A 21,839-nucleotide genomic window follows, 5' to 3' on the forward strand; every position below is an offset into this window, starting at 1 on the left:
CTTCTTTTGCTGCACCAGAAAACTTAAGTCTTTTAAAGCCAGTTTTTGTTTAGAAAACTTTAATTAAATACTGATCCTGTGTATGTACACACAGATCTGTTTTATGGGGACCCAGCCACACGGAGCCACCGTACCCAAGGCATATGTGAATGCCGACTTGCATGCGATGTTCTTCTCCCTGTCATTATCCCTCATGAAAAGGGGAATGTTTCACTAAGCACATTCACAAAACAATCTCGACTGAAAGCTCATTTTACAGTTGTTGTGTTAAGTAACAGTATCAAATAATAAATTAACTCTAAGATGGGAGCTGTAATGCCATTTTCACCTTTTAAAACTGTCTTTTTACAATACTTGTCACATAAAAGGTGACAGTATAACACAAGCATACATCAAGTGCCCTTAAGACTGCACTCATGGGCTTCAGAGAACAGTCAACTGCATAGGAACTCTCAACTATTTAAGTGACACAGGAACACGACAACTTGTGTATTAGCAGCTTCACAACATCTTCAAATCCTCACAGGACACACAAGCTGTTACGTCACGAGAATGTCTAAGCTGGTAACATATTAAGGATCTGTCTACCTAACAATACCCTGCCCTGCTCATCCCGCACTGGTTCCAGTCAGTCATCCCTATGCTGTGTGTTTAACGCATATATGTGTATCCAGGAAAAATGAGAATACTTGACAGTCCAGTTAAGAGCATACTGGTTAAGAACAATTACTACATGTAACTCATTTCAGCCCTAAATTTTAGAACTCCAAATAAATAAAAAGCAATTTATAAAAATAAACAGAAAAATTCATCCTGACAAAAATTATTATCCAGAAAATAAAGTGTGTTTCACAGAAAAGACAAATAGTAATCTGTGAAAAATAAAAATACACCTCAACTAAAGAAGTCAATCAAACAGGTCTGAATGTAAGAGATCAAAACACACAAAACTTTCTAAACTCCAGTGCTTTTCCCTTAAATTTCTAATGTTCCAGACAGAAAAACATCTGAGAAAGTCTCAGTAACTTGCCTCGGGAGGGCCAGAATGAAGGTGGGCAGCACAGCGTCTGGGGACCCCAAGAAACAGCCCGCAGTCTCTGGCTTCACCCACAGAGAGAGTGCCTAACAGAACCACTTGGCTAAAACAGGCTTGACAACTGACAAAGGGAGATGCCAAGGTAGAATGAAGACCTACGTGGAGGCAAAATATCAGATTCTTTGCTATATGATGTGGCCATAAAACTACCTACTTAAAGAAATTAAAAGATCCAACAAAGAATCAAACTGGTTTCTCAAAGAATATCATTACAATCAATCTCTCTGATCTTCATGCTCTGAGCAGATCAAGATTATGTGGAGAAGGAAAATAAAGTGTGGAATTAGTAATGCAGATGCTGAAAGGCAAGGGGCAAGACTAGGAGAACGCCTCAAACCACTTTGCTCCCATCTCTCCTGGCACCTACTCCCCAAAGTAAAAGGCCAGAAAACCCAGAGCTGTTTTAACAGCAGTGTGCGCAGCTGTCAGCTGACAGACAACATGAACACAAGTCACGCTATGTTATCTGTGTCACCTTCTCCAGGGTTAGTCCAGTAACTTACGACTTGACATTCTTTTGTTTTTATTTGTTTATTAAACATGGAAAGGTTAATAAACAGACACAGTCCAGAGTTAGTAGGTTGGTATTATAACATTTATTAAAATAATGCTATGGGTTAATAGAAACAGCAAGGAACCAAAGAATTAAAATGCAAGCTATGTAAAATCCCAACTAAAACTCAAAGTGTCTAATGTTTTCATTCATTAGCTAACTAAAAGCTCAAGAAAGACAAGACACCCAATATAATAAAGTACTGCAAAACAATTGGCAATTTTCAGTTATCAAAATTGTGGATTTTGCATTTTGTATCCTTTTCTCAATCAAGAAAAAAATTCTTTTTGAATGTTATATAACATACATATAAAACAAGATAGAAAAATACATTATAAACTTGTAACAATGGCTGTAAATACATTATCTTACATGTTTCTCATAGGCAATAGGTTGGTTATGGTACATACATAGCATGAAACTACTAAGATAATAAAGAATAGACAAAAATACATGTCAGCTGTACGGTAACATACAAGCGACACTCCCACCTACCCACGCTAAAAAATTACATAATACTGTCAGAAAAAAAAGTCTTAAAAACTACATATTTTAATAAGAAATAAATTCAATAAAGAATGATAATACTGAGAACCAAGGCATTCAGAGAGTTCAAAAGTCATGCTTTTTTTTTTCAGTTGATCCAAAATTTTACCAACTAAAGTTTTCAACAGTTTGTTCAGAGCCAGCATTACTCATAAATGTCACACATTTATTATCTCATACATTTACTTCCTTCCCCAGAAAAGACCTTTGATAAACATCTAAAATGTCCAGGTATAACGCAGTTGAGATGAAACTGGATCAAATACTGGTATCGTTTTTAACAACTATCACCTCAAGTGTTTGAGTGTCGCAAATTTATTCAACCAACCAAACAAAATAAAAATCAAAATGGCACAGCATATATTGTAAATAAATCAAAACAATGGTATGTGTAACAGAAAGACAAAGCAGTGGCACATTAAACCAAAGCTAGCAGAATACAAAACAATGAATGTCTATTGCATAGTAAATAAACTGAAAAAGGTTTCCAAGAGAGACACGATGATGGAGAGGTCACCGTGAAGGTGCTGACTGAGCGTCCTGCTGACCTTGCCTGTGAAGGACGGGAGAGGGAGAAGAGTTGACGAGCTGGAAGTCCACTGCCACTTGAGATTTGCCATGTCTGGTACTGAGCAGCTAACAACTATTCACTCAGTGTTCAGATGTAGCTTTGCATACAAAATGCTTCAACTACAAAACTGAATTCATGAGCAACTGAAGTGTACTTGAGTATTTACACCCACAATGATGGTTTTTCCCATTCTTTTAAAATTTTAAAAAAAAAGGGAGTCAAAAACACATGTGGGAACAGGAGGGGAGGTTACTAAAACCAGCAAAGAGATGGACATTACAAGTCCTCTGCTAATGGTATAAAGTAGGATGATTAAATTGGGGTCATTTAAAAACAGTTTTTCAGAATGAAAATCACTAAGATTCATTTTTGTGAAAAGGTTTGCTAGGCTTACTACTATTCTCCAATTAATAAGAAAAAAAAAAAAAGTCCAAGGTCTACCCCTTCTCCAAATAAAATAAAGCTGTAATTCTGTCTGTAAACTGATGTTCAGATGATCTCACATAATTTTTATCTCAGAATCTTTTGGGTGAACACTGGAGATTATAATAACCAAAAGTATTCAATTATGATTTTTAAAAGAATTATGTTTTAAAACTTAACAAGTCAGACATTAGAAAAGTTATCAATTTTTTCACAGTATCAGATTTGGCAAATTTGCATCAAGGTAATGTGGCAAAAATCATATGAATCAAACCATCAACTCATTTGTCTCCCCTCTTATCTTCTTTCACATACTGGGCGACTGAGGAACATGCATTAACTTTTATTGTGAGGGAGGAGCTGATCTTACGAGACACTTGACTAAATGACCATGAAGGAAAATAAGGCACTTTCTTTTCTTTAGACTTATTCCAATACTTAAAAAATAAAAAATAAAGACAAAAAGGCTCTTTTGGTCTTTTGTTTCTTGACAACCACCAGAAAAAATCATTTAATGAAATAAAGGGTTTCTTTGTTCTTTTTCTTTTTTTTATAACACTTGAAAGTATAAAATGCTACATTTCCAAAAATATATATATTTTTTTTCTGCACCAGCACCCTTGTATAGTAAAAGAATCTACTTTTTGTTCATTTGTTTCAATGCACTACACTTTATCTACAATTTCATTACATGTATACAGCAAATAGGCAAGCATGGCTTTTACATCCTTAATGATTTTTTCTATACAGGGAGGTTTAAAAAAAATACTTGAACAGTTTGCCCAGTAATGTGACACATAATGCATGTACCTTGTTCTCGTATATTTTTAACGGAGGTGTAAAATAAAGGTTCAGTAATTTTAACTCAGATATTTATCTTTTTAAAAATAGTGTTGCAGTATTTTTACTTTGCACTAATTTCCCAAACTCCTTGTCACGTCTCCTCTCATGGCACACTTTCTTCTAATACTTCAGATTCTGGCAGGCAATGTGAGAAGGCTGCCCCCTCTGCCCTTTGAGGGCACAGTAGTGACGGAACAGCATATCGAATTCTGAATACTTTTTGAAATCACTTCACCAATGACATCCCTGACCAAAGGTTCATGCATGATGTATCATCACACAGTACATTCAGAGAGAGCTTTGACTTCGCTATGAGAAGAAAAAGGTTCCTAGAAGTCTCTCACAGTAACTGCCTCTGTCAATGAGTAGTTAAGGGCCATCTGTCTCCCCTTACCGTTCGCTCAGAGGGGGACATTAAAAGACGGTCAGTGCTGTGGGATGAATTGGGCCTTATTGCTTTACTACTATTCAGTGCAGGTTCTAGAACCACGTTCACCCAAATTGGGGGGGGGGGGGGTAAGGAAAAAAAGCTGAGTTGGAGGACAACAATTTCTTTGTCTTTTGTTTGGTTAGATGGTAAGACGAACGGACAAGTGCCTCAGCTCGCTGCACTGACGACAGGCAAGCAAAGGCGATTACCAGTTAACTGATCAGCAGGCAGGCATGGTCAGGTCATCATTGGGTGAAGAGTTCAGAGGTCAGAAGGTCATAGGTTAGTTGCCGGTGGCGGCTGGGTGGTTAGAAACAAAAAACAAAACAAAAAAAGAAAAGAAAAGATAGAGAAGAGATTAGTTTCAGCTAGTGACGGCTTAATGACAACATGAAAAACTAATCACAACTAATAAAAAAAAAAAAAAGCATGTTTAATTCTGACAAACTGATTGACACCATCTACAGAATACAATAAAAATCATGACAATTCCATATCATGATTTGAACAAATGAAGAAGAGCCCACTCCCACAAAAAATAAATAAATAAAAAAAAGGAACTGGTTAACAGGAAAAAAATAGAAATAAAATACAACTAACAACTAATAGTTAGTAGCAGTCAATGAAGGAAATTGGAAAACAACAATGAATAGGTTTGGTATACAGAATTTTGAAACAGTCAGTGCAGTTAACAGTATCTGACTGCTATTAAGCATTAGTATTCTCTCAGATGCAAGCATTAAGCGACTATTAATGATGGTTGTGATTATTAATAACTGATGATCAACAGAAATGAATCTAATGGAATTTAAATTTCTATGAACAATTTGGTTCAACATAAACTCTGGGCCAAACAGGTTTCTTTTATTCAATAAATGTTTATTGCTTTTTCAATTATTCTATTTACAAACAACATGGAATTTCTTGGCCTCATGATACAAAGCAATACTAAACTGTAGTCTAGCAGTGTAGGCAACATCATGGGAACCAGAAAAAGGCCAGGCCTTCTGCACCAGCCAACACTTTCCAGTTGAAAAGACTATTTTACACATATAGAACACTTATAAAATGCACTTGCATGTAAACACTGTAAAATCCTGCCATTTAAAATTCTATACTCAAAAAGCTCTAGGTACATCAAAAAATAGAAGAAATTTCTAATTGATACCAATAAGGCATTTTAAAACTACAAACAGCTTTCTTTATTCAATTTCAAAGCTAATACTCTGCAAATACAATAAAATCTGACATTTCATATACATTCCTGCTTTATATTTTTATATTTTAAAAGAAGCCACCTGTAAATACTATTTTCTTTTGCAAAGTAACAAAAAATTTAAAAATTACAGTAAAACATAAAGTAGTTCTCAAGTGGAAAAGTTATCATTCCCAATGTCCTTGAGTTGTTCCTTCCTTAATCAACATCTGTCACATTCTGCTTCATCCAACTTGGTCCACTTAACAGTAGTATGATTTTTTTAAGACTCATTCAACAGCTTAATTATTTCTACTATATTCTGAGGTTTGATAGAATTTTCTGTACTGTTGCCATTTGTGACTTAAGGCAGAGGAAATGTGAACAAAAAGTTATTCAGTGCAAAGTCAGATTCTGTGTCACTTCATAAATCAAAACTCAGTAGATATAATGCTCACAGAGTTTAAATGATGTAATATAATGGACTGATTTACCTTCATTATGACAAAAATGCTTTCCATAGTCTACCATTTAGGACAGTTCATAAATACTACAAAAATATTATATCTTCAATGTGACCAAATCTTCCCTGAATTTCTTAAAAAGTGGAATTTCATTTAAAATAAAAACTGCTATTTCAAAATCAAAGGAGAAAGTAAGTATTTATAGTCATTATTATTTAACAGGTATTCCAAAATATGGAATCTTAAAGCATTTTTGATATTACTTAGTTTTGATTAAAATTGTTTAAATTTTTTATACAAATTATGTAAGTAATGGTTTTTGTAAAATCATTACTCAGAAAAACATTTCATTAGGTGTCTTTAAGTGTGGAATATATAAACAAAGTAACTACCATTTATATATACCAGTACACCTATAATATATCCTCTGCCAAGTCCTGGCCTCCTACAGTACACACAGGAGTGACAACTGTGCAAAACCGGTTATAGTTAATTACAACTAAAAAGTCAGTTGGTCTTTTATAGGTTTCAAATTCAGTTTTGACACACGTCTAGAGGTGGGTTTATTTTTAGTAAAGACTAGAAATCTGTCAACCATGTAGTACTCTAAATGTTCATTTAGAATTACATGGTTACATATCCAAGGGCTGATTTTCCTTGTATTAGGTGAATGGTTATAATAATCTCTTCAAAAGACTTTTTTAAAAAATAATTAAAAAAAAAAAACCTCAAAAATAGAGAAAACAGTAGTATCATAAAATAATTTAAGTAAAGGATTTTAGACATCACCCTTAGACCCAATGAGTGCATACAGTGATAGCAAGTATAAAGTATTCTGTTACTTTAAAAAAAAATTAGCATTTCGGTTTGCTGACATTGCATTTTGAATAAAAACAATGAGAATTAATTAAAACACATTTAACTAAAAAAGAGCCATGCATGGAATGTGCTGTCATTTTCCAAATATGATAAAACCTTCCTTTAATATTTTCGACTATCTCAAGGCACGGAGTATTAAGTAAGCCAATAATTATTGCGTTAAAACCAAATAATGAAAAATCTCCTAAGAGGGGGCATTCAGGAAAAACTTAACAGTGGAAAAACTATGCTGGGGTATTCAGTAGAACTAATTTAAACAGTATCGATATGAATAAAGCTTCAAATTATTCATGGGATTATCTAGTTTCTTCAAATCTAAATAACTTTTAAAAAAACCAAGATTTTCCATCTCTACATGACTTGCAAGGAGTACAATCTTCATAGATAATCATGGAGCTTAGGGTCATTCACTGAATGTTCACCACAAGTAATGTATGTATTAGTTAAAAGTCTGGAAGGCTCTTTGATGATGCATGATGCTAAATGAATATCACAATGGAAAGGCATTTTATTTCTGATGTGGACAACAGCTGTGTCCAATACTTATAATCAATATTCAAATATAAATCATGTGAAGTAGGTAGGTGTTTCATAGTCATAGAGGTGTATAATTGGAGTGTAACATATCACTTCTTTTCCCTACTAACAGCAGAGACTTTGATCAATTTAATTAGTAGATGGCAGATGTACCATCATAGAAGATGGGAAAAAGTTCTTTTCTACCAAGCTTCAGATGCCTATCTTGTGGTTTAAAAAAAAAAAAAACAACTTAGAAAACAATTCAATGTCAATAAACCGAAAAGATCACTCCTCAATAAACATAAATAATGTATATAAGGGTCCAAGGACACATACACACACACACACATATATATAGGACACAAACTACAAATGTTGAAAAGGAGAAAAATGAAGACTTATTTTCCAGTCACAGGTGAGTTAAAAAGGATATTTAAACAGTTGGATCTTATATACCACAGAACTTCAGGAGATAGTTTACCTTCAGATAATATATTTTAGCAGCAAATGACAAAAATCAAAGGATCCATTTTGGCAAGAGAATGGAAGAATAAAAGGGAATTGGTATTCTAATTAAGAAAAATATTCAACTACATGAAAGTTATCTTCACAGTCCTTTTGATTTTAGCGAAGTATTTGACATGTACATCCTCCTCATGTTTATAAAGTGGCTCAAATATTTTATTGTAAAGAAAAATGGAAACTAAATCTTCAGTTTTCTCCAAAAGTACACAGGAGGCAAATATTCCTTTACTTCTCTCATTAAAGCACCATCTGTTCAATTCATTTTGCAATACCAACCCAGAATTTCAGAACAATTAAAAGGTAAATTTCAGTAAAAGTTATTGAAAAATAGCTAAGGCAACATAAAAATTTAATAGCTCCCGAAATTGACTAATTTATGTTTTAGTAGGAATAAATCCATAGTACATAATACTAGAAGACTTAATAAGTTAAAATATATGAAGGGAGAAAGAAAACAAAAGGCCCAACCTTAAATCTGTCAATTATTACAAATGAATTTAGAAAATGAAAACAGGGGGCAGGTAAGCAGTTACATTTTTCCATCAGGTGTGGTGTTGCAAACTGTATGGACATCCAACCCATTTCTTATAAACAAGAACTGCAGAACTAAACTAACCTCGGTCTGCGGTCACAATCCTTTGGTAAGGATGGACACGCATATCGTGCCTTCGAACTTTAGTAGCCACCGCACCTAGTTAAATTGCAATTACCAAGACAAAGTTAGAAAACATTCACAAGGGGAAGAAACATTAACAGCAGGTTTATCAAAATGGATTTCAAATTTCATTTACTACAAAAGTTTGCTTTAGGAAACACGTTAAGGCACAGTAGTTTTAAAGTTAACCATAACATGTCATGTATATATGCATCTATTTATATTGCATTCATTTCAAACACCTTGGTCTTAACCTATTTTCATCTGTTCACTCACAATCCCCAAGTCACAGTACTTCATGAGCTCTGTTAGATGCAAACACATTGAAGCTTTACTAGTCACATATTCACTGGAGTGCCTTTCTTGCAGCACAACTACTTCAATAATGCCACGTTTCATACTGACAATTATTTGCTAACCTTAAGACCACTTCCAGAGTTTATCACTTAAAAAGGTTTAAAAGCAATTCTTAAAGCCTACAGATTGTGGTTTTAAACTCTGAGTCAATAAGTATGAACTGCAATGAATTAGGTGATTAGTAAAGCAAACAGTATAGTACACTTAGCAGTCAGTATACTACTATACACTCCTTTATAAATTACTGTTACTTCATAATATTACAGGCTAAACCAAATTAATAACAAGTTTTTACTTTATATCTATGTGCAAAAAGTGCAAGTAAGTCACTGACTGCTAGGCTAAGCTTTTTTCCCCCGGAGGCTGCTGAGACTAAGCATTTGTTAAATTCAGATCTGATGAGGGTTCAGTTAAGACCGTTCTTGAATTCTTAGCCTTTCGTTGGGAAAGCCATACCTAAAGATAAAAGGAAGGGAATTAAAAATTAGTCATCAATGAAGATTTGATGCTAACACCAATCTCCTCACTACCACCAACACACGTGTCTGCATCTGTTTTGAAGGGCACTGCATATTTGCAAGTAATTTATTGTGAGAGGTGATTTACAGCATGCATGTTATCTGTGTGCAAATTTACGGTAATGTAGTAATTGAAGATAATTTTCTCAGTTCTTCCAGTGGTCAATATCAAGTTTTACTGCTTAGGTGGCAAAGCAAGAAATAAAACTGATTATAACAAACTTCTTCACTTAGTATTTCTCTTCTTACGATGCCAATTACGAAATGCATTTTTTCCTGTTAATTCTGCCAGTCTAATAATTAAGATTTTATAAATAAAAATTTCCCACCAAAAGAAAACAATGCTACTAGTTTATAGTGAGAAATTTTACTGCAGTGCCTCTTGCTGTTTCTAAGCAGTAAACTGGTTCACAACCCTTTTTCCATTTTAGATAAACTAATCATACGTGAGTGTAGTTCTGACAGCAAAATCAGGGAGATCTTGCAATGAAAGTTCTCCTATTCGAGCTGGTGGCTAAGAACCCCAGCCTTGCAGGAAGGCAAGAGTCCTAACTCCTCAGGAACAGATGCTGTGGGTGCAGCAGAGAGGAGTTCTGGGGGAAGGAGCATGCACAGGGCCACAGGACAGAGTATTAATAGAAAGGAAAACTTCAGGTTACAGGTTACAGGTTATTTTAAAAATGCTTCAAGAAATGTGCAACAGAAACAAGCCTTTCATCAACAGTTCTGTGGTATAATTCTGACCTATAATTACTTCATACAATGATGTAGAGATGAACGGAAAACATGTACAATATAATGTATTTGTTCATAAAACAAAAGGCACCTGAGTGCATGCACACACACAGATAACATACAGAGCATTGTGGCTTTAATTGAACAATGAATTTTTGAATTTAAATCTTAGTGTTCGGATTCATTAAAAGGCTTTCAAATTTTTATAAATCAGTATTAATGCTGGAGGGAAAAAAAAAAACCTTAAAACACCAAAGTCCTAAAAGTCAACGGCATGCATGCAGCACCAAGGTCATATACAATTCAAGAAGAAAAAAAAAAAAGTATTCAAATTCTGTCTGGAAAAACAAAAGGGATGCACGGAAACAGTGTGTTCCACATTGACTGGTCGTGTTAGAACAGCTGCTGGTGCTCTAGTCCTCCATCCAGCAAGTCAATGGGCTGAAATATCAGGCATGACTGGCATTTCAATCCACTCTATAAAAAAAAGGGATCAAGAATGTCTTTTTCGAGCACATCACTTTTGTTCATGTAACACCAAGAGCTTATACCATGACCTTCACTTCTGCCTCAGGTGGGACTCTGAATTCAGTGACCTGGTATTTATTCACACATCTATTAAATACTGTACTACCGAAATTCATGTTTCATGTTAACTAACACTTCAAAAGACAAGCACTGGAAAACCTTAACAAGGCCATTATTTATCTGGTTTGTTTTACATTTTAAATGATCACAAATTTTTAAAAACACACACAATAATATAAATATTAAGATCTTAAAATAGTTTCACATGAAAATTTAAAATTTAGCTGACAATTAAATCTAACTTTGTGAAGTGGAGCTGATGGAGGTGACAGGTCAGCGGGGTGGACCCTAAAATTCAAAATTACCTCAGTGATGTCAAATGTGAAAAGTGTTAAAAATTTATATAACCAATTTGTGTAACCAAAGTTAATTTGAATTAATAAGTGCACTTTAACAAATATAAAGTATAATTATTTAAAAGGGAAAGCCTTCTGAAAGGCAGAAATAAAATTCAGTCCTTCCAAGTGGAAACTTGCCTGTCTAAAACTGATAAAATCATTTCAAAGTCTGGGGCAGCAAAATTTATTGAAAAGAATGTTGTTAGTCACACAGAGAGAAGAACTTACCTAATACACCACTAGGTTCAATAGGATACTCAAGGATTGATGTAGCTGGTGCCAACGTGTAGGGGTATTCATAGGGTGTGTAGATTAAACCAGCTTCGGGCCCTGGAGGAACTATTGCAGCAGTTGGGTGAGGAGTTCCGTTTGGCATGACAGCGGTCTGTATTTGTCTGATCAAAGGCATTATGGTAGGGCCAGCTGGCGTAGGAGTACGCAGGGCAGCTGGTGGGAGAACAGGCGCAGGCCCAGTAATGATCCTTGGGGCAGCCTGGGCTGTCGCTGCAAGAGAAAAGGCAAGGGCTGCTACAGTAAGCAAAGAAATTCAGAAGGAAGTACAGAGACAGCAGTATAAAACATGGGAAAACGAGAGGGGAGTAGGAAAAAGAAAGGGAAAAAGCAGGAAAGAAGAAAAATAAAAGGAAATCATTAGTACATGCGCCAATCACACAAAAATGTCAAAGCACACCAATCAAATGCAAACAGCTTTCCCTTTCCCAATGTGATTAATAAATGTGCAAAAATTAAAAAGCCACTGTAAAACAAAAAAAAGAATGACACCATTAAAGTAGGTTACATTTATTTGATTTATCTGCTTTTAAGATTTCATGAGACTAAAGATTCATGCAGAAGCACAAGGAAACACTGCGTTAAAAGATGTTAAAAAATCATAATTTGGAACTGGAGTCCACAGAAACACAGTTTTGGTACATTTCTAAAACGTAGTTTCAGGTTAAAAAATGAGTATTTTTCATTGTAACAAGAAAAGCAAGTAATTATTAGGTCTACATATAAATCACCTGCATCTTTAGGGAATTAACTATTTGTAAAGTCAGGATTAATGATATAAAAATAGGGCTTCAAAAAGTTCAAGGCAGAATTAAAAGACATGCAAGAAAAAACGTTGAAATCCATGTTTATTGTTTTTAATAATATATATTTTTCCATGACTGTTAATGATATACTCAGTTTCATGAGTAAATAAAAGTTAGTTGAAAAGTACTACTTTAAACCCATTAAGAGTTATCAGCCGGTGCCACGGCTCACTAGGCTAATCCTCCACCTTGCAGCACCAGCACACCGGGTTCTAGTCCCGGTCGGGGCACCGGATTCTGTCCCGGTTGCCCCTCTTCCAGGCCAGCTCTCTGCTGTGGCCAGGGAGTGCAGTGGAGGATGGCCCAAGTGCTTGGGCCCTGCACCCCATGGGAGACCAGGAGAAGTACCTGGCTCCTGCCATCGGATCAGCGCGGTGCGCCAGCCGTGGCGGCCATTAGAGGGTGAACCAACGGAAAAGGAAGACCTTTCTCTCTCTCGCTCTCTCTCTCTCACTGTCCACTCTGCCTGTCAAAAAATAAATAAATAAAAAAAAAAGAGTTATCAAAGACTTTAAATTTCTTTTTTTTTAAAAATTTAGCTATTTAAATATGATGCTGCATTCATAAATTACATGTGTACACTGTATTAGACTGTCTCAAAATATAAATTTCATATTATGTCATTTAAAGTATAAAAAAGCAACTCTCTTATACCTTATAAAAACAGACACATAAAAAGGAAAAAAATAGACTGAACATAGTTATTACCAACTGATCTCTGTGAACTCTCATATGAAAAAAATAGAGGAAAAATACTGGAGGGAAAACAGGCAAGCAAGGTGAAAGGCAAGAATTTCACAGGTACACTTTAGTTAGCTTTTAAAAAATAAGTTTATCACCATAAAGAAATGATAAATGGTTAAGGTAAACTGACACATTTACCCTGACTTAAATGCTACACACAATGTACATACATGTATGGAAATATCACATGATACCCCACAAATACATACAACTTTCATCAGTTAAGCATAAATTTTGATGTTTTAAAAATCTATCTTTTGTATAAAAGTAACAAAATAGTCTTAAATCTAGTTAACAAAATAGAAAATTATTTGAAACTCTTGAATTTAAAGGTTGAAACTTCACTATAAAATAAATTAAATAAAGGTCCACAAAAACCCAATACTTAGATTGCTGTCATAAGATCAAGAGCATCCTCAATTCATGGAAGTATTAAAAACAGGACTATTGATGCCACATCAAGTGACACAATTACTTCTCATTTGTTCTGCTTTCCAAATGGGAAAGGTCTGTGGACAAAACAGCCGAGACTGCCCTAACCCTGGGCCTCGGTTTCATTCTTACGTGATTTAATGTTGGCATCTCTGTAGGTGCCATTCAGAATCGCAAGCTCCATCAGCTGCATCTTCTTCAGGCTGTCTTCTCCTTCAGCCTACACATGGAAAAACAGAGCAGTAGCACTCAGGATCATCCACATACATCACTGCTGTATTTACACACAAGACTTAAACTAGACATCATGTAACTACAGTCATCTGCTTCAATCAGGGAGAAGGAAAGAACAGGAACCAAAAGGTGCCGACATACCAAAGGCCATCTGCTCAGTGATGGCATTAGGATATATAACATATTCTACAGTCACTAGCTACGTATCTACTTGGAAATGTTTTATGTAAGCTGTATTAATTTATTAAAGTTTTTCTAAAAAGCTTCACTTTTAACTGGAAATGAAAATGTTAGATAAAATTACATACAGCACATTTTGTTTAGCATCTATCATTTCTGCTGAATGTTCCAAAACTCAGATTCACAATGACAGACATAATCCAGGATGATTTCTGATCATCAACATGTTTGGCCACAATATTTTACCTTGAATTTGTCCCTCTCTTTCCACTTACTTTTGTCACCCTTGTTCTAGTTACTATTGATACAATATCAAAACTACTAGAATCTTCCATTAATGGTATCTGTCTTCCAACCAGTCTGTATATAGGCCACATCAATTGACTAAAATACAGCTTCTACCTCAATATTCTCAAAAATTAAAGCCTCAAATCTTTATATGGGTACTTGCTACCTAAAAATATAGAAGTAGGATACTGATGGTCTGGCCCCAAACTATCTTCTCAAGTTAAACCAATTAATCTTAAAATTAATATTTTATATACACAGCTACTGTTGTAAATCAAACCAAATCACTACTCCCAGTTACTCCTCTCTGCAGATGCTCCTTTGCATGCCACCCTACCATCTCCACCTAAGCACTACCTTCTCAGGGGCCATCCTCCAGATTCTGTTGTTTCTGTGTTGAATTTCTGCTTGTGGAATATCACCACTCGCAAAGCAGTAAGCACTATGAAAACAGAGCTGTTTTCTATTTAAAAATGACTAAAAACCCTACAGATCCCCAAATTCAGGATTATTAATCAGGACTTTTTAAATGATTGGTATGAGAAATCTTTACTTCCAAATCCCAAATGTCTAGGTCCCAAAGGATGAGGTCCATCTGTCAAAATCATTCTTAAAGATAGTGATAGAGAGGGAACGGTTCTTACTTCCACGTATTATCTACTGTTTAGGACTTAGTATGCCACTGCCAACTTTTAAAAATCCTACTTTGCAGCAGGTTATAGGCAAAAGATATTTGTTTGTAGGGTTACTATTCCTTGACCTCTACCAATTTGTATAAGATGAAACAAAATGATCTTTTAAAAAACACAGATATTCTATTAAAAATAAGTAAGTTGCTATCAAAAGGGAATGCTATTAAAAGAATTACATATCTGTTAAGATAAAACTCCTTATACTTCATGAAAAATTAAAACTTATCAACAGCTGCTTCAAATTTAAATATATACAATCAAATACCAAAAATATAAATTGAATTCTATAAAATTTTTAATAAAAAGCAGTAAATATACCTCTAGTCATCTTCCATACTTAGAAGGAAATAGAAATCTAAAAATGTCAGCAAATAAGATAGCAAATTATCTCAATCACATAAATAAAGAACAAAAAAGTTTTTTTGCAGAGAGAACAGGTGTTTGAAAATACATACGGACTAAACTGTTCCTCTAGAAAACAAAACCACTCGGTAGCTGGTGATACACTATTACACATGGGAAAAGGTCAAAGGGAAAGATGATGGAAGTACTGCACGTGTGCACATCAGTGTGTATATACATGCGAGTGTAGGATACTGCAAGCAGCACTGATCATTCAAGAAGAGAATAAAAACCAGAACAGCACAGCATTCGAGTTGCTGCTGTCAGCTGCCACAATGACAAGGGAAGTGACCTCAGGTCTCACACATCAATGCCTCCCAGAAGAGAACCATCTAGGTTGGAATTGGACTTGGACCCTGGGGCCTCTCACTCCAGGAGGAGCTGCATCCTCACACCCTTAACACTTCACCACTCTGCCTTCACAGACAGCACCAGCATCAGAAGCTTCGCAGCTCCACTCCAGGCGTTCACAAGGTGTGCTGTGGAACTCTGAGTGAGGGACACAACCTCTAGACAGCTGGAACAAGGACCTTTCCATTTAGGACAAAGGAAACTGTTCTACAGCAACCATTTAAGGTCAAAAAATCATACTTTAACACTGCTAAATTTATGTGATTACCTACAACCAGTAACTTCTTACTTAAGGAGTTGCCCTAGAGTTTAAATCATTTACAAAAACGGAGGTATACTTTACATACAGTGAATTCCCAAGACCTTAAATGCAACAATTAGTTTTGTAGAATGTACATTAAGACACAGATGGTGACACTGAGCAAAGTCCTCAGGTAGCTCAGGTCTCAGCTGCCAATATTATTCTAACACATTACAGTTTAGTTGGCCTATTACAGAATATTGTATAATAGTCCTGTGTGTGTTTTTGTGTCTAGTTTCTTTCCATCAGTGCAATATTTAGAAGGCTCGTCCATATTGTAACATGTATCAGTAGTTAATTTGTTTTGATGGGTGACTAGTATTTCTGCTACAGAAATTCAGCTATAACCAGTTTTTGAATATTGTAAGTAAAGTCACTATAAAAATCTTCATGCAAGATTTTTTGTGTGAATATAAGGTTTCATCATCTTGAATAAATACCTAGTAATGGAGCTGTTGAGTCTTAAGAGTAGCTCAAGATCTCCCTTGTATTTTGCATCAGAAATACTATAAGGATTACTAAAGCATTATGAATATTCTTTAATTTTGAAACATTAAATTTGAAAAGTATACAAAAACTTGCACATAGATGAAGACGTGTTATCAGCTAATTTAAAGCTATGTTAAAGTGACAGAAATAGTGATGTTTAGCACTATCAGAGTTAACAGGGTTTTAGCACTGTCAAGTAGAACAACTTGTACATTGTTTTAGTTTATTAGCATTGGATATTAGATCTTCAGCATCTAAACATTTATATCCTATCACAAATCTGTGGTAATGGTACTATAGTAGTCCTGGAGCTTGAGTGAGTTAGGTAGGCTATCCAAAGCTACCCAAGGTCACATTGCAAAGCTGGTTTCCAAATCAGAGCCCCGATTCAAAGTCCTGATGTTGATGATATCTCATCCAATGCTGATGACTTTAAGAGAAGGCATCTTCAGAATTCATCAATAAATTCACATTAGAAACAAAGAAAATTATGTGTCCTTAGTATTCTGAAATCCATAAAGTATGGTTTAAAAAAATGTATTTATTTATTTGAAAGGCAGAGAAATGGGGAGAGAGAGGCAGAGAGATTTCCCATTCACTAGTTCACTCCCCAAAAAGCCACAAAGGCTGGGACTGGGCTGGGCCAGACTGAAGCCAGGAGCCAGCAGCTTCTTCCCAGTCTCCTATGTGGGTGCCGGGGCCCAAGTACTTGGGTCATCTCCACTGCTTTCCCAGGTACATTATCAGGGAGCTGGACTGGAAGTACAGTAGCTGGGACTTGAACCAGTGCCCAGAAAGGATGCTGACACTATGGGTGGAGGCTTAACCTCCTTCACTACACACTTAACCTTCTACATGCAAAGTACACCTTTTTAAAAACTACAACAATCTGGGGCAGGCAGTGTAGCACAATAGGTTCAGTCATTGCCTGCTGCACCAGCATCCCATATGGGCACCTGTTCAAGTCCCAGCTGCTCTCCTTTCTATCCAGCTCGCCGCTAATGCACAGGAGAAAGCAGTTGAGGATGGCTGAAGTGCTTGAGACCCTTCCCTGCCATAGAGACCTGGAAGAAGCTCCTGGCTCCTGACTTTGGCCTGGTCTATCCCTGGCCAATCCCTGGCCATTGTGGCTATCTGGGGAGTGAACCAGTGGAAAGATCTTTTTGCTTTCTGTCTCTTCTTTTCTCTAACTCTGCCTTTCAAATAAACAAACAGAAAAAACAGGAAAAAGACAAAAAAAAAGAAACCCTACAATCTAATTACCATGGAGCCCTAAAACAAATACATGAATGTTTCCAAATCACCAATACTGTATCAACTAAAAAATAATTTTAACTGACTCTGCCTATATAAAAACTGAACTCTCCAGCTTTGCATTCAAGACACTGAATGAGTTATTTGCCAGTGTTCTGCATTAATCAGAATTATCTGTCAGAGCCCCTTGGTTGCACAGTCTTCTTTCTATCAGCATCCTGTGTTCCTCTTTCAAGAGCCCCAATTTCCTCTCCCAGAGTGCAGGCTTTGCAAGCCACTCCCACACATTACGGTATACTCTCATAAACCCATGGTGCGGATTCTGAGGATGTTCTATCCTACACATCATGTGCTCCATCTCCCCTTTTCTTGATGTTTACAAAAAACTTCACATGCCTTGCATTCGTAAATTAACATGCCTTCACTATAAGTCCTAGTGACTTGCAGAAGTGAATGTGCCAAATATATTTTAAAAAAATGGGGTAAGTATTTGGCCTAGAGGTTAAGATGCCAGTTAGATGCCCACTCCCCGTAATCGAGAGCCTGGGTTGGAGTTTCAACTCTGCTCCCAAATCCTGTTCTCCTGCTAATGCAGACCCTGAAAGGCAGCAAATGATAGCTGAGATGACATTAGGCTCTTGCTACCCATGTAGAAGACCTAGATTGAGTTCCACTCAGGATCCTGATAGTTCAGTACTGAAGAGAGATTTCAGAACTGCCACGCTCAACTTGTTCTTTACCTGGGTAATGTAGCCTGTTTATCTTTTTCTAAATACCCCTCAGTTCAAATGATACACACACAAAAATAAATAAATAAATAAAAATAAAGACAGCAGTTTCCCTGAAAAATTCATGGGTCAAAATGTTAAGACAGACTAAAGAAAAAAACTTTGCCTATCTTTTTTTAAATTTCCAATTAAACTAACTGACATACTTCCTCTTAATCTTAATACTGGTGTACAGGCAACCACTTTCCACAGATAAAGAAAGTCTACATGAAGTAAAAGAAATTTGTATTTTACCAAACATCCATTATGTAAAGACCATCTCATTTAGGGATATAAAGAATAAGACATGGTCTTTACCATGCAAATATCCCTCCACTTCTTAAGTGGTGAGCAATCTATACAGCAATTTAAATTATTTACTTTCACGGTAGCATAAAATAAATAACTGAAAAAGTTAACAGGAGTTGACTGTTAGGAGTCAATTCTAGAACTAAAATTTCGGTAATGTTGGCAGACCTACCAACACAGTGAAACATTCACTCTACTAGAGCGTACCATATGTTATCTTCAAGGAAAGCAGTTCTTCTACCTATGAACTTTAAATTTTACTGACATTAACAGTGAAACAATAAAACTATGCTTAGTAAGCTGATTATGTGTAGACATTTTGGGTTTGGGTGATGAATTTTTTTGTGGCTATGTTTAGCCTGTATTTTGAGGTTTATGACAAAATATCTATTAAATGTGGTAAAATGAGCCTATGAACTTTTATTTTTTTGGCAAAGATTTATTTATTTATTTGAAAGCCAGAGATACATAGAGGCAGAGGCAGAAAGAGAGAGAGAGAGATCTTAAATCTGCTGGTTCACTCTCCAAATGGCCTCAATGGCCAGAGCTAGACAGATCAGAAGCCAGGAGCCATAGGCTTCTTCTGGGTCTCTCACATGGGTGCAGGAGCCCAAGGACTTGGGCCATCTTCTACTGCTTTTGCAGGCCACAGCAGAGAGCGGGATTGGAAGCAGAGCAGCCAGGACTTGAACTGGTACCCATATGGGATGCTGGCACTGCAGGCGGCAGCTTTACCCACTATGCCACAGCACAGGCCCAGAACCCATGAACTTTTTATGAACATAATTATCGGTGGAAACAAAAAGTGTTTTAACAACGAGAAAATGGTTAAGTGCTGGGAAATACTTTAATAACTCAAGGGTTGGGGGCCACCACTGTGCCGTAGCAGGTTAAGCCAACACCAGCATTCCATATAGGCACTGGACTGTGTCCTGGCTGCTCTACTTCCAATCCAGAATCCCTGGCTAATATGCCTGGGAAAGCCGCAGAGGATGGCTTGGGTGCTTGGGCCTCTGGGCCCCTGCCACCCACATGGGAGACCTGGATGAAGCTCCTTGCTTCATCCTGGCCCAACCCTGACTGTTGTGGTCATCTGGGGAGTGAACCAGAAGATGGAAGAAATCTTTTTCTGTAACTCTACATTTAAAAAAAAGAAGAAGAAGAAGAACCCAAGGGTTACTAAGGGCTGGCAAAATTTACTGTGAGCCACAAATGACGGGTGGGTGAACTCAAGGTTTGGGTAAATTTTAAATTGTATGTAATGTCACCATTAAGACTGGGAAGGGATAGGCAGACTAAGCTTCCAAGGAATTCCTTAAAATATTTCATGAGCTAATCAGGGGCGAGTGTTGTGGTGTAGAGGTAAAGCTCCCATCTGCAATGCTGGCATCCCATACAGGCGCCACTTCTGCACTCAGCTATTCTACTTCTGATCCAGCTCCCTGCTGCTGGCCTGGGAAAAGCAGCAGAACATGGTCCAAGTGTCTGGGCCCCTTCCACCCACGTGGGAAACCTGTATGAAGCTGCTGGCTTTGGCCTGGCCCAGTGTTGGCAGTTGCGGCCATGTGGGGAATGAACCAGAAGATGGAAGATCTCTCTCCCTCTCTGTAACTCTTTCAAAATGAATACATAAATCTTAAAAAAGAAAAAAAGGAGACATGATCAAGAAAGGGTGTTGTTAACTGCTTCAGATTTTTTCTCTCACATACACAAATTTTTTTGAAAAAGATAATATACAGGAATAGCACTTACCCTACCAGGTAAGATCCCAACAACACATTATTAAAGTGCATTGGTTCCATACCTACCACTGGCTACTGACTCCAGCCTCCTGCTATGTAGACCCTAAGAGGCAGGCAGCAGTGATGGCTCAAGCAGCTGGGGTACTGCCACCCATCGCAGAAACTTGGACTTAGTTTCCAGCTTGGGCATCAGCATAACCCTGGCCATTTGTAGGCATCTGCAGAGTGAATCAGCAGGTGAGGAGTTCTCTCTGTGTCTCTCTGCTTCTCAATAATCATGTTTCATGAATATTTTCTTAAAGATTTATTTATTTTAAAGGCAGAATGACAGATATAGAAACAGAGAAGTCTCATCCGCTGCTTCACTTCCTAAATGGCTGCAATGGCCAGAGCTGAGCCATCTACTGTTTTCCCAAGCCCCAGAGCAAGAGAGTTGAATCAGAAGAACAGCCAGGACATGGACTGGTGTCCACATGGGATGCTGGTGCTCCAGACAGAGCTCACCAGTGTCAGCCCCAGTCCTTGGAACTTTTAAAAATTATCATATTTATTAAAAAAACAGCTTACTGAAACCCTGTTCTCTAGGCTATGTTTTAAATGACAAGTAGATAATGTATGCTAAACTGATCTTCTGTATATAAAGAGAATCGAAAATGAATCCTCATGTGAATGGAAGGGGAGAGGAAGTGGGAAAGGGGAGGGTTTCGGGTGGGAGGGACGTTATGGGGGGGAAGCCATTGTAATCCATAAGCTGTACTTTGGAAATTTATATTCATTAAATAAAAGTAAAAAAAAAAAATGACAAGTAGAAACAAGTCTGCCCCCCCCTCCCCGGAACTTGTAGGGGGAATTACTAGGGAAAAAAAAGGTAATTAGACAAATCAGAGTTAAAACGAACTGATTGGGCCAGTCCTGCAGCACAGCAGGTAAAACTGCCACCTGCAGTACCAGTATCCCATATAGGGGCTAGTTCACATCCCAGCTGCTCTACTTCCAATCCAGCTCTCTGCTACGGCCTGTGAAAGCAGCAGCAGATGGCCCAAGTGCAACCATGTGGAAGACCTGGAGGAAACTCCTGGCTCCAGGCTCCTGATCGGCACAGCTCTGGCCGCTGCGGCCATCTGGGGAGTGAACCAGCGGATGGAAGTACTCTCTCTCTCTGCCCCTTTGTGACTACACAAGAGTGCCAAGCTAAGCTCAGGATGATGAACAGGGTGTGAAAGGCCTTCAGGCCATCATGAGTGACATCCAAAGGACACAGAAGCGCTAAAGGAAGGGGAAACAAGACAAAGCAGTTCTGAAAAAAAAGAAAATTGTGGTAA

At 36.9% G+C, this 21,839-nt stretch overlaps 1 protein-coding gene across 13 annotated transcripts in view; it reads right to left on the bottom strand.

The window, feature by feature from the left end:
- Nucleotides 1-1,673: 1,673 nt before the first annotated feature.
- The window catches only part of QKI (QKI, KH domain containing RNA binding), a 166,504-nt gene continuing 146,338 nt past the window's right edge, over nucleotides 1,674-21,839 (bottom strand). The window contains exons 5-8 of one of the 13 annotated variants that reach the window (XR_011388429.1): nucleotides 13,641-13,728; nucleotides 11,464-11,739; nucleotides 8,661-10,786; nucleotides 1,674-4,762 (exon numbers count right to left, since the gene is read on the bottom strand). Coding sequence is in view for 9 of the 13 variants with exons in the window: in XM_051855178.2 (XP_051711138.1) it covers nucleotides 4,746-4,762; nucleotides 8,661-8,735; nucleotides 11,464-11,763; nucleotides 13,641-13,728 (480 nt within the window). In the remaining 4 variants the exon portion in view is untranslated. Of the gene's footprint in view, nucleotides 4,763-5,320; nucleotides 10,787-11,463; nucleotides 11,764-13,640; nucleotides 13,729-21,839 lie in introns of those variants that run through there. The other 12 variants (XR_011388428.1, XR_007923130.2, XR_011388427.1 and 9 more) reach the window with 12 other exon arrangements.

The sequence above is a fragment of the Oryctolagus cuniculus genome, chromosome 5, assembly GCF_964237555.1.
Source record: "Oryctolagus cuniculus chromosome 5, mOryCun1.1, whole genome shotgun sequence".
Lineage (NCBI taxonomy): Eukaryota > Metazoa > Chordata > Mammalia > Lagomorpha > Leporidae > Oryctolagus > Oryctolagus cuniculus.